This window comes from Oryzias latipes, chromosome 6 (assembly GCF_053564925.1).
Source record: "Oryzias latipes strain Hd-rR chromosome 6, Olatipes_Hd-rR_3.1".
Taxonomy (NCBI): Eukaryota; Metazoa; Chordata; class Actinopteri; order Beloniformes; family Adrianichthyidae; genus Oryzias; species Oryzias latipes.
Window position 1 is genome coordinate 33,307,659 of NC_136242.1, and position 12,859 is coordinate 33,320,517.

The window sequence follows — 12,859 nt, forward strand, 5'->3', positions numbered from 1 at the left end:
TCACGTTTGTAAAATTTAGGCTAAAAACGACATAATTAAAAGTCAAAAAGGCACCAGGAAGGATTTGAAAAAATAGATCTGAAGAGGATCGAAGCGGGACTTCAAAGCTTTTCTGATTGGATCGCAACATTTGAACCAATCAGAGGCCTCCTGCTTTCCCCTCCAGCTGCTGCTGAGCTCAGCAGATTTCCTGAGCAGAACTGCCCCCCCCTCAGCAGGAGGAAGAAGACAGAGCTGCCCAACATGCAGAAATCACCACAGATGCACATTCATGAGCTCATCGCTCATATTTTCTTTAGGAATCATCCTGAAATCAGCCCAACGAGGCAATCAGCTTCTGCAGATTAAGAAGGTTACCGGCTAATTTTCAACCAGACTTTCATAAATCCACTAAATCTGAAGCTGCACAGAGAAAAACGAGTTGCTGCTTCAGGACTGAACCATGCAGAACCCGGTCCACCGTGACTCAGTCCAGGTCCACCAATCAGGACTGAACCCGGTCCACCGTGACTCAGTCCAGGTCCACCAATCAGGACTGAACCCGGTCCACCGTGACTCAGTCCAGGTCCACCAATCAGGACTGCTGCAGGTCACAGCTCCAGGAAGCGTTTGGACCTCTGGGTTCTGCACTGGACACGTCAGGAGTTCTGGGTTGGCAGGAGCAGATGTTCTGCAGAGCAGACGAGCGTGTTTGATGCGTGTCAGGGACGGAGCCGACGCGCATCAGCGTGTGACGTCACAGCAGAGGCTGCGCTCCCGTGAATGACAGCCTTTCACCCCCCCCTGAACACCACATGAGCGCTGCCTCCCACCCGGACACCAGAACGCACAAAGTCCCACTGTGTCTTCTGACCCAGCCTGGTGGGACGGGGGGCCGACCTCTCCGACCTCGAGGTCAAAGGTTTGCCCACGAAGAAAACACACAGGTGTCTTCTCCTTTTACATCGTGACGTCACGCGTCCTCTTCTCCAGCTCTGACATCCAACTGCTGGAGTTGATTGGCGGCTTAAGGAAACCAGACCGTCCAGAGATGATGCTCTTCTTTTTCTGCAGACGTCAGCAGCAGATGCAGCAACCGTCACTTCAGAGGATCTGCACGGATGCTGCAGAGCGCCTCGCTGCCACCGACTCCTGCATGCGGCACGCAGGGGGTTGCATAACAGAAGATGTAAACAAGGAGGGCCGGAGCGACCTCCACCCTCAGCAACCACCGCCGTCACCCAAACACAACGGCCTCCCGACCCCCCCTGAGACGTTTTCCCGCTCTGGCGGATACTCACAGAGCAGCGGAGGTCAGGCGGGTCAGAACTCCTGGACTGTCATCCATCAGGGGATTTCTGTCACACTCATCCTCCTCGCTGCTGTTTCACCAGAAGACTGAATGAAGGAGGTGCTGGAACTCTGTCAGTGTGCTAATGCCTGCCTCCTCTTCTCCCTCCCTCCCTCCCTCCCTCCCAGTTCTCTCCAAGGTCAGTGGGAAGAACTGCTGGGTTGACTCCTCCTCCTCCTCCAGCGGACAGCCCCGTCCTGCAGGCCCGACAGCCTGCCGGTAACCAGCATCACGATCCAGATGAAGTGCTGGGCGTGCCGTTGTGGCGCCGAGGCCGTCCGGACTCCACAACACATTACTGCTCAGGAGGGCGGGGGGCTCAGAGTGACGCAGCTTCATCATGAGGAGGAGGAGGAGGAAAGCTCTGCAAAACACGTCCCCCACCCACTTGAGAAACACCAACCAACAGCTGATTTTGATACTTCTGTAATGCAGAAAAAAAGACTTTTGCTGCTGAGGAGAGACCCCCCCCCCCCCCCCCCTGCAGCTCAGATGAAAAAAAAAACCAAAAGATGAAGACGCAGGAAGAAAGAAAAGTCTTTTCTGTCCTCCTCTCTGAGGGAAAAAGGAGGAAGGAGAGCAGAAGCAGCTGGAGATCCACGACCTTCCTCCTCGTCCATCATAAGACCCCCTAAGAACCGGGCTTTGTTTGGTTCTTACAGGGTATCAACTGTCCCCCCCCTGCTGAGGCAGCTCTAAGAGCTTCAGGTCTCAGCTGAACCCTCGGCTGGATCATCCCATCAGCAGGTCTGAAACGGGACCAGAGACTCAGTGGAAACCAGAAACGTGAAGCTTTGACGTGTTCGAATCCCTCCAAAAGGTCGAAGGAAGAGTTTTCCTGATCTGATGCATCTGCAAGCCTTTCAAACCTCCGTTTGAGACTTTTTAGATATTTTAGCAGGTTTTTGCTTCACATCTATTGAAAAAAATGCTTTCACTCCAAACACTTAACAATAAAACTCAAATTGTTGTAATTTTTGGTTCTGTTTTAAGAATGTTATTTGAAAGGTTATCAAATGTTAGACTGACATTTATTGTCTTTATTTCGGAAACAAAAATGTAAATTTAAGTTTCCAAGAATAACAGTTTTAGATTGGATGAGAATTTCCACCAACTTGTACTAAGATTCTCATTTTGCTTTGAAAACAGTCGTTTCCACTTTTTATACTAGTTTTTTTTAATCACTTTATTAGGTAAAAAAAAAAAAACAACTCGGGTATTATAAACATTTGCTTAGAACTAGTAAAAACTACTCAGATTTTTTTCCTCCCCTTTTGAATTCTTGTGTGGAACTGCTGCACAGACGGATCATTTCACTACTTTCTTGACATTTGTGCTCTTTTTCGTTTTTTCGGTTAAAATGAAAGGAAAAAATAAACAGGCAGAGCGAATTGCAGCATGAACTTCAGAAGATGGATGAAAAGTTTATTAAATCACCGTGAACATCAATGCAGTAAAGAGAAGCAGCTTGTTTGCTTTCTGCAGAGACCAAAACCCTTCATGAGGCTTTGCTGCCCCCTTCTGTTTGGTTTTAGTGACTGCAGCGTCAGCGTAAAGGAGGACACCAGATATTTATGCAAACAAAGCTTTCTAAGTTGCAAATGAAAATATTGAATATTTGCTTTCAAATACCTTTGCTTTAAAATATATACATTTTTTTGCCTTCAATCTTTTTTATTTGGTTTCAAAAACTTTTTTTTCTTTTCAAAAAGACAAAGTATTTGAAAGCAAACATTTAATCTTTGAACTTGGAACTTAGGAAGTTTTGTTTGCGATGTGGCGGCATAAATCTCTGTTCATGAAACGGCGGCTGAAACACGGAAAGGTCACGACCCTTCCTCTGCACAGACGATGCGGACACACGTGGAGCGACGGCTTCTCTGTGAGTTTCTGATTTCACGGCAGAGTCGGGCCAGCCAGCACTTCTGCCATGAAGAACCGAGGATGATGCTGCTGCAGCAGAAATCCAGGAGACGGAGGCGGGAAGCACGAGAGGAAAGCCAATAGCCGACGCCATCCAACGCCGTTTCACTGTTTTTTAACCTGAACCGGCGCCGGAGGCTTTAGGAGCACTCAAACCCGACGAGCGCTGCTCTGCCGGTTCTGGAGAGTCCAAAAGGCACATCACAGAGGAGCAGAACATGTTTGAACTCTCAACAACAGCAGCAGAACTGCTTTAACAACCCACTCGTCTTTTTTTATTTAACTTAAATAAATTACGCCTCTCGCACCGTCACAGCTCTCTTCAGAGCGAAGAGTTTAGAGAAGACGGCGTCTCTGAGGTGAAGCTCCTCCAGACTCTGAACACTGCCTGATGGCGGGATGAGCGCAGGAACGCGTGCAGAACCCCGGCGACCCGGGTGGACGTCCCCTTGAAGACCCACTCCGACGACAAAAAGCCGTCTGGGAAAAAGGTCGTATGCGTGAAAATCCACTGGACGGGTCACCAGCTTCCTGGAGAAAGCACCTCTGCAATCGGGAGGGGAAGGGGGGCGGTCCCGCCCACAACTCCAGCCGCTCTGCAGAAACCATGTCCTAGAAAGCAACACAGGAACTTAAAGAGCACTGGGATGGATCCACAGATGATGGGAGCGGGCCTTGAAGCTGCGTCAGACGGGACTCCGTGGTCCTGAGGTGGTCCAGTGCATCATGTGACCAAACGCAGAAACACGCAGCACGGATGACCTGCAGGTGTGACGAACGGCGTCGGTCTTGTGTTTGGGTGACCTGCAAACGTCTGACGCCGTCACCAGCGTGAGGGCGGAACCCGGACCATCGGGGCATCGCGGAGAGGAGCGGGAGGACAACACAGAAACTAGAGTCCGGGTTTGTAAAACCGGAATACTGAGTCTGAAGCGGAGCAGAAACGTCTGATCCTGGATCCTCCACGGACACTAAAGACAGGATTCGTCTCATCAGAGCGGCGGGGGGGCACAGGCACCTCAGGTCTGCGTTCCGTCACGTCTAGCCGGGTGTAAATGCCTCCTTTGGTTCTGATTTAACTCATGATTGTTGTTGAGACCGTCCTGGGGGAGACTGGACTTCCATGGGAAGCAGAGGGGGGGGGGGAGGTGAAGGCAGGCAGACGGCGTCCGCGAGGCGACAGCGGACGGCCTCAGCTGCGATAGCCGGACGCCGCCGTCTGTTTCTGCGAGAGGCGCAGCAGCTCCTCTCGGATGGCCTTGATCAGGGAGGCGGAGGAATGCGTGGGAGGAGAAATGTCCCGCTGCGGGGTCAAATACCCCACGCCGGCGGCGTCCAGGTGGGCGGGCGGAGCTGCACTCCGGTGCATCTGGAAGAAAAGAGGTCAAAAAACGTGGAACAACCTCGCAACGGCTTAGGTTGAAGGTTTTCTGTTTCACTCACTGCATCTTTTTCCGGTTCCTCCCTGGTGAAACTGTTGTCATGGTAACGGTTCCAGCCTACGCCCCCGTTCTGGCCGCCCGGGAAGGCGGCCCTGACCCCCGCCGGGTAGCCGTTGGCGTGGCCGGTCAGGCCCACCTGAGCGAGGTGATGGAGCTGGGTTCCTGCACGGCAGACACCGCAGAGGACAGACGTTACCGCACAGCCGCAAGAGGCCAAACGGCTGATCTGAGGTCAGACCGGGCGTGGGCTCAGACGCCATCTAATTCAAACGCCGTATTCTGTCACTTAAAACATGGTGGAATGCATTCAGTATTTGACATTTTTCAACTTGTTTCCAGAATATTTCCAGGATTTATTCAGCAACAACTAAATTCTCATTTTTTTTCTGAAATGACTCATTTTCACTGAATACAGTAAAGTTTTTAATCACTGTATTTAAAATGAACTATAATAAATCTCAAAGAGACAAAAGCAGACTTATTATGGGCTGTAGAACATTACCTTGGAAGGTATTCCATTTCTTTTGGTCATTTTTCAAATCTTTGTTTCTAGATTTTGATTTCTTCTCGTTAAGTAAAAATCGGCTCATTTCACTGCTTTCTAGTGATTTTCTTTCCTGTTTTTAGGCTCTCTGTTGTTTTTTTTACGTCTTTGCAGATATTTATGTCAAAACACCCAAAGGATGAAACAGGAACGCCGTGACGTCAGACTGTCATCACTGCAGCACCTGTAGTCCCGCCCACCGGCCGCGGCCTGGCAGAGGACGGCGGCTCGTCAGCGTAGTAGCCCCTCCTGGAGTACGGGCCGTCAGACTGCAGCTGCTCCGCGGGCGCCACTTCCTCTCCTGCTGGCGTGTAGGCGGAGCCAAAGCCCTGTCTGATGGAGCATGGAATTCAATCTTACTTTTGTCATGAGTTCTGTTCGGCTGACAGGAGGCTTCAGGCAGATCCATTATTCTATTGAAGCAAAGATGTATGTTGGTCTATTATTTATGAGGACCTCCTCCCACTGGTGGTCTGCAGATCCAAAGAACCGCCTGATGCGTTTAGTGAAGCTACACTTAGATACACAAAAGGTGGAAAACCAGGATTTATCCAGAGCTTCCTCTGACGTGCAGAGAGGAAATCTGTCTGAGAACATTTACAACATGGTTTCTAGGTTATCCTCTTCTGCAAAGTCGACTCTTTGAAAATTTTTGTATCCAAGGAAAATCTTTGGGGAAAAAACGTCCGCTTTCACATAAATAAAAACCATTTTTGACTAGACAACAACGACTAAACCTTTGCCAGAGTCAGAGGACGTTCACACATCTTCCTTTTTTTTACTCTCGTTTCTCAGATGTTTTTGGCTTTCATGCATTTATTTTAAATAACGTGTTGGACGTACCGCGGCGTCAGACCTGCAGCAGAAGACAGAGGCGGCTCAGGGAATCTCTGCAGGAAACACAGAAAAACATCCTTTCACACACGGATCAAAGGGACGTTTTTGCTTTAAGATCATTAAACACATTTGGTTTGTTTTCATGGAGGGAAGCAGGAAAAAAACAAAAAAAAATGAAAGCATTAAAAGAACAAAATAATTATATTAATACAAAATAATAAGAAAAAAAACCAGGGCGAAATCTACAAACCCTGAAGTCTTTTCTGGACATTCTAGTTCTATGAGGCTAAAACTTTCCAGCTCGGCTGAAGCTGGAAACGGGAAAATGATGGAAAGTGGCTGGAATATTTAACAAAAGGAAGAAGAAAGAGACTTCAGTCTGACAGAGAAAGAGCTTCAACGCTGAAAAACTCTGAAAACACTCAAATCTAGTTTAAACGTCTTAAGACAAAACTGACTTGCTGGTAACTTTTCAGCAAAATGAAACAACTTGTTTAAAAACAGTTTATCCTAAATATCCTGTCGACTCGTTTGATCCTGAAAAAATCCTATTTTTTTTTATTTTATATCTGAGGAACCTAGTTCTCATTTACCTAAAGCATAAGCTGCATTTATGAACAGTGAGTGGTTTGGTTTTAAGAAACACATTTAGGGAAACTGGAAAGTTTAATTTGAATCATAAGAAATGCATTTTATAAACAAAATAACAGCAGTTTGTAACTAAACGTATGATTTTTTCATTTTTAGGACAAATGTGTGTAATTCTAGTCTCTGAGATGCAAATAGTTTAGAAATGGGGTATCTGGACTGCTGTAGCTCTAAAAATAGGATAGATTAGGAAGAAAGGGGTATAAATGTACCTACTTTGAAAATATAGAACGCTTTTTTGAGCAATAAACGCTTCATTTAAGGGTGTATTCAGACTGGCAAAGTCCTTTGTGTCGGATCAGGTCCAGAACCCTGCGGTTGGTCTGTACTGGCGTCAAACGGACCATTCTGTTCCGGACCAAAGCTTGTAAACAAAACCATGTGACTAAAGATCTCTTCGGTCATTGGTCAGGAACTACGAGGGTCAAAAGAAAGACCGACGTGCTGCGCTTTACAGTCCTCATCAGGACAGTTGATTTATTAAATCTTTGGATTAGCGGGTCATTTGCATCGAGGCCGTGATTTACTGTAAGCGTGAGGCTCTGGACTGCAGGTGAAGATGAAAACACCTTCAGAAAGGGAAAGACGCCTTCACCAGGTAGCTTTCCTGATGGATGAACATCTCCTTCAATTCAGCTTTTCTGTTGTGTGTAAAAGTTAATATACCGAGATACTTACACTGGGGGCGGGGCCAAATGCTGAGTAGGTGGGGCCCCAGGCTCTAGGCCCACAACCTGCAGGGCTTTTGACCTGTGGGTTGCCGTTGCCCCCGGGCAGGGTGATCCCCGCCGTGCTGCCCTGAGAAGTGGGGGACACCAGAGCAAAGGCGTCGTCCAATAGGGAGTGCATCTGCTGCCGCGCCTCTTCAATGGAGGGCTGTGGGGGAATGTAAGGGGGGGGCGGAGGGGCGTGCCCTGGAGGGGAGGAGGCGGGACCCAGGAAGACCTCGTCTGTGGGGGAGGGACTCCTGTGAGGGGACACCGGTCCCTGGTCTGGGTCCGACTGGAAGAAGGAGACGTTTAGTCAAACATTTTGATTTCTATTCTATTCTCTTCTATTGTATTCTACTCCTCACCACATAGGCCACATTGTTGACTCCAGGACCCTTCCTGTAGGCGGGATCATCTTCTGTGATGAGCTGGTCTTTGTCTGCTTCCATCATGCCTCCATTCAGCTGACTCCTCAGCCTTTGCCTAGGAGAACGTCTTCCACGACTGCTGAGGAGACGGAGAACCAGCTGAAGTCTACACACAGTACACACACACACATACACACACACCTACACACACACCCACACACACACACACACACACACACACACACACACACACATAAATCCTGACCTTTTCCTTTGTTCCCTAAAGACAGGCAGCATCTGAGACTCCGGGTCAAGAATCTTATCCATCTGGGACTGAGCTTTGTGGTAGATGTGATGGCGGTCTTTGGCGTCTCCGACGCCGGTTATCAAGTCTTCCATGGCGGGGAAATCGTAGTGGCCTTTCCGTTTGGCGCGCAGCCGGATCTTGTTACGATGGTGTTCGATCTCTGACTTGTGCCTCAGAGCCACCTGGATCTGAGGACGAAATACGTCACTGTTCAAACCAACACGGGTCACGTCTGGACTCTAACACGGACGTCAGCGACGATGGGTGGATCTACCGCCATCGCTACGGAGGCACCGGAGAATGACGCCTTTAAAGTCAATAAATTTGCTTCTACAGACGGTGAGAATGTTTTACCACTTTTTTAAAAAAATTATGAACAAAATTACATTCCCATTGTTTAAAAAAAAATAAAAAAACATAAATGAACAACAGTGAATGATTTATTACTGTACATCAATCAGAATGACTTAAAGAAGATAAAGTCAAATTTAAGACTAAAATTGTCAATACAATTTTTTTTGGCACATTTTTTTTGAGTTTTTAACTTCTGATGGAATTTGTTTTTGTGGAAACAACAGACCTGCATGAATTTACATGAACAAAAATAGTTGATTGTGTTTTTGAATTTTGTCTTTGAAGGGTTTTTGTTTCAAAATTTTCTGAAGAAATCAAACATATAAAAACAATAAAAGTTCAATTTGTTTTCAAGCACATTAGTGAAATATTTTCAACAATTATGTCAGACAGAATCTGGAGCCAGACCTGTTCTGCGTCGGCCAGTCGTCCGTGCGACGGCGGGCTGTGCAGCGCTGGAACCGCCATGGGCTGCATGGCGATAAGCTGGATTTTGTTGGGGAGTCTCCTGGCGGCGTCTGCGGCACGGGACGTGCGATCCACGTGTTCAAAGATCGCGGCAGAGGACGGCTGCTCGTTGGCGGCCCCGTTTGAAGGTGGAGGACCTGCGGAGGTCATGAAGGAAACAGGAAGTGGAGCATCAGGCCTCCAGATGGTGTTGAACCGAACTAGCCAACACTGTTTTAAAGACCCACTGCGATGAAAGTTGTGTTTTAGGAAGGCTTTGAAGACAGATCAAAGGGTGATCAGAGGGGGACTAACTGTAGCTGTGACGGTGTGGGATTTTTGATCACCGCGGTGATGAAACAGCAGGGGGCACGGTGTCACGGTTAACCGCAGTGCCCCCCGCCAAACACAAAATCCCCCAAACACAAAACCCCCAGGCGGCCGCGTTGTAAATGAATACAATTACAACGCAGTATTCTTTATTAACAAATGACAGTAACAACTAACTACTACCTATCTAACTAATGAACTAGCTATATGGGTGTTGTAGAATGTGTGTGTGTGTGTGTGTGTGTGTGTGTCAGCGCTGCATGTGTAGGAGGAAGGAGTGCACACGTGTGTAGGAGTGCGTGTTGATTTTTCTGCAGCGTACCGCTCTCTAGCTGCATGTGAGCCTTCACCTGTGCTCTCAGACATTTTCTCTGAATATTATTCATTGCCCAGTAATAAACAGACTGCAGACACTTTGTCACCTTTTCCGGTAGCCGTGAGCCTGACACCCATGGAGAACGGGGGGGCAGGAGGCTCCGCCTTTGTTTATACAGACACGTAACGTTGCGCTGCACAAAATAGTTCCCAAACAAAACCTGTAGTGATATTAATGGGAATCTAACAGTGCGCGTTCATGTTTGGTGTTACAGAGTTTAGGATGCTACGGCTGCGGCCGTAGTTGGTTTTGTTTTGTTTATTTATTCTGTGTTTTTTGTATTTGTATTTGTTTCAGAGTGGGACTTCTGTGTTTTTGTGCATCTTTGTGTGTCTCTTTATGTCTGATTATTTTCAGGTGTGCTGGAAAGGGTGTGGCCTCCCATTGGACAAGCTGATGGAGGCAGCCTTTTAACCCTTGTGCTATCCTAGGCTCTTTATTATTGGGAGTTGGGTCATCTAGACCCACTAGACAGTGCTCTGAACCTTTTTTCTTCAAGATAGCACAAGGGTTACAGCACCACATGGACCTCCAGGCTGGGAGAAGGGAGCCTTGCAGCAACAAGTCGCCACTGCAGCTTGGCTCTCTTCTCCATTTGTTTTAGTTTGTGTGCACTTTGGGTACCTAGGGGGGCATAACAAGGAGAACAGTAATATACCCCCCCCCCCCCAACACAAAATCGTGCACTCAAGAATGCACGCAGCTTGTAATGGAAATGAATACAATGGAAATGAATCATTAGAACGCAGTAAATTTGTCGTATTTCCTCGCAAGACGGAAACTTCTGTTGTAGAATGAGGATGTGTGTGTGCTGCTGAAACCGCACAAGTGTGTGTGTGAGTAGAGGGAGCGTGCACATCGTAGAGGGAGTGAAGGAGAACAGTAATAAAAGGTTTCCCCCTGAAACCCTTGAAGTCTGAACACAGGACTAGAAAAAGTAAATTATCAGCAAAGATGAATGTGTTTAATGTGTTTACTATAGTTCCAATCACCATATGCAGAACTTAAAAAAGAAAAAGTGCGGTGATGCGGTTATCGTCACACCCCTAGCTGTGACGAGCTAGCTGTGATGTGTGTGTGTATGTGTATGTGTATGTGTATATATATATATATATATATATATATATATATATATATATATATATATATATATATATATATATATATATATATATATATATATATATATAGTTCTTGTATTAGTGTAGCTTTTTGTTGCCACATTGTGAGTGACAGCTGAGTCGTCAGTGATGGATGGTGAGAATAAACAGAGAACAAAACTAACACAAAGACAGACAGTGGCCAGTGGAGGTCAAGCCTAAAGCTCTAAAGGGAAGGGATGGAAAGAGGACAAACTCTTACCAATTCTATTCCTGCCTGCAAACCACAAAAGAAAGGAAAGACAGTCTTAGTAGAGCAAACGAATTCACTTAAAAACAAGATCAAAGTGAACTGAGGTTTGGCAAACGTGCACAGACTAATGGAAGAAAGACGAAACATTAAAGGATATCAAAGAGGGAAAAAAAAGATTCAACAAACGCAAACTTTTGTTTTACTCTTGAAGTCATTGGATGCAAAAAGGACAGAAAATGAAGGAGATGCTGCATCTTTGAAGAGGAGACGATGTCAGGAGGATCAGTCATTTGTGGGCTTGGCTCCAACAACCACACAGACTCCATTTGTGTTTTCCTCCCAAATCAGGACAAGAAAGTCTCATTTTTCACCAAACTTTGTGCGTTTTATCTGTGTTTTGGTCTCATTATTATGCAAGCTCTGCTGCCCACATTCTGGCCAGCTTGTCAATCAAATCCAACCATCTTGAGTCGCTCTTTGTTCTCTTTTTTTTTGCCCCCCTCCCCCGGTCCCTCTTTGTGTAGGAGTGATGTTGCCAAGGCCACTTGCCATTTAAAACATTGATGGGGGCCTTACGGGTCTGCTTGCTGTCGCTGGGCGCGGCGGCGGTGGCTCTCAGGTTCTCCCCGGTCGATTCCCGTTCGGTGGAATGATCGCTCACCACAGAGTCTCTGTCTGACGGGGAGATCCTACCCGGCAACACAAACATGAATAATAGAAAACATGGACTCACTGACATGCAGAAATGCTACGCATGATCAAACCTAGCTTTGGGACAGAGGGGTCAACTAAAGGGGAGCGGCCGTAGAGGGGAGCGGACGAGAAGGGGGGCGGCCGTAGAGGGGAGCGGACATAGAAGGGAGCAGACGTGAAGGGGAGCGGCCGTAGAGGGGAGCGGACATAAAAGGGAGCAGACGTGAAGGGGAGCGGCCGTAGAGGGGAGTGGAGTGGATGTAGAGGCAAGCAGACAGAAGGGAGCAGACGTAAAAGGGAGCGGCCGTGAAGGGGAACGGACGAGAAGGGGAGGGGCGGTGAAAGGGAGTGGCCGTGAAGGGGAGAGGACGAGAAGGGGAGGGGACGTGAAGGGGAGCGGCCGTAGAGGGGAGCAGCCGTAGAGGGGAGCGGAAATAGAAGGGAGCAGACGTGAAGGGGAGCGGCCGTAGAGGGGAGCTACCCGTGAAGGGGAACGGACGAGAAGGGGAGTGGCCGTGAAAGGGAGTGGCCGTGAAGGGGAGAGGACGAGAAGGGGAGGGGACGTGAAGGGGAGCGGCCGTAGAGGGGAGCAGCCGTAGAGGGGAGCGGAAATAGAAGGGAGCAGCCGTAGAGGGGAGCGGAAATAGAAGGGAGCAGACGTGAAGGGGAGCGGCCGTAGAGGGGAGCGGCCGTGAAGGGGAACGGACGAGAAGGGGAGTGGCCGTGAAGGGGAGAGGACGAGAAGGGGAGGGGACGTGAAGGGGAGCGGCCGTAGAGGGGAGCAGCCGTAGAGGGGAGCGGAAATAGAAGGGAGCAGACGTGAAGGGGAGCGGCCGTAGAGGGGAGCGGCCGTGAAGGGGAACGGACGAGAAGGGGAGTGGCCGTGAAAGGGAGTGGCCGTGAAGGGGAGAGGACGAGAAGGGGAGGGGACGTGAAGGGGAGCGGCCGTAGAGGGGAGCAGCCGTAGAGGGGAGCGGAAATAGAAGGGAGCAGACGTGAAGGGGAGCGGCCGTAGAGGGGGGCGGCCGTAGAGGGGAGCGGACGAGAGGGGAGCGGACGAGAAGGGGAGCGGACGAGAAGGGGGGCGGCCGTAGAGGGGGGCGGCCGAGAAGGGGAGCGGCCGTAGAGGGGGGCGGCCGTAGAGGGGGGCGGCCGTAGAGGGGAGCAGCCGTAGAGGGGAGCTGCCGTAGAGGGGAG

At 48.8% G+C, this 12,859-nt stretch overlaps 2 protein-coding genes across 18 annotated transcripts in view; both read right to left on the reverse strand.

Moving 5' to 3' along the window:
• mical3a (microtubule associated monooxygenase, calponin and LIM domain containing 3a) overlaps window positions 1-1,420 on the reverse strand; it is an 83,953-nt gene extending 82,533 nt beyond the window's left edge. For all 3 annotated transcript variants that reach the window (XM_078949084.1, XM_078949078.1, XM_078949076.1), the window contains exon 1: window positions 1,281-1,420. The gene's annotated coding sequence lies outside the window, so the exon portion shown is untranslated. The remainder of the gene's footprint in view (window positions 1-1,280) is intronic.
• A 1,309-nt stretch (window positions 1,421-2,729) lies between these two features.
• si:ch211-1e14.1 (UPF0606 protein KIAA1549) overlaps window positions 2,730-12,859 on the reverse strand; it is a 32,562-nt gene continuing 22,432 nt past the window's right edge. For 4 of the 15 annotated variants that reach the window (XM_078949096.1, XM_078949095.1, XM_078949087.1 and 1 more), the window contains 10 exons: window positions 11,515-11,658; window positions 10,979-10,989; window positions 8,872-9,068; window positions 8,068-8,297; window positions 7,800-7,941; window positions 7,403-7,726; window positions 6,083-6,129; window positions 5,424-5,572; window positions 4,697-4,857; window positions 2,730-4,622 (listed from right to left, as the gene is read on the reverse strand). In XM_078949096.1, the coding sequence (XP_078805222.1) occupies window positions 4,446-4,622; window positions 4,697-4,857; window positions 5,424-5,572; window positions 6,083-6,129; window positions 7,403-7,726; window positions 7,800-7,941; window positions 8,068-8,297; window positions 8,872-9,068; window positions 10,979-10,989; window positions 11,515-11,658 (1,582 nt within the window). In that variant the 3' untranslated portion in view covers window positions 2,730-4,445. Of the gene's footprint in view, window positions 4,623-4,696; window positions 4,858-5,423; window positions 5,573-6,082; window positions 6,130-7,402; window positions 7,727-7,799; window positions 7,942-8,067; window positions 8,298-8,871; window positions 9,069-10,978; window positions 10,994-11,514; window positions 11,659-12,859 lie in introns of all 15 variants that reach the window. The other 11 variants (XM_078949098.1, XM_078949094.1, XM_078949099.1 and 8 more) reach the window with 6 other exon arrangements.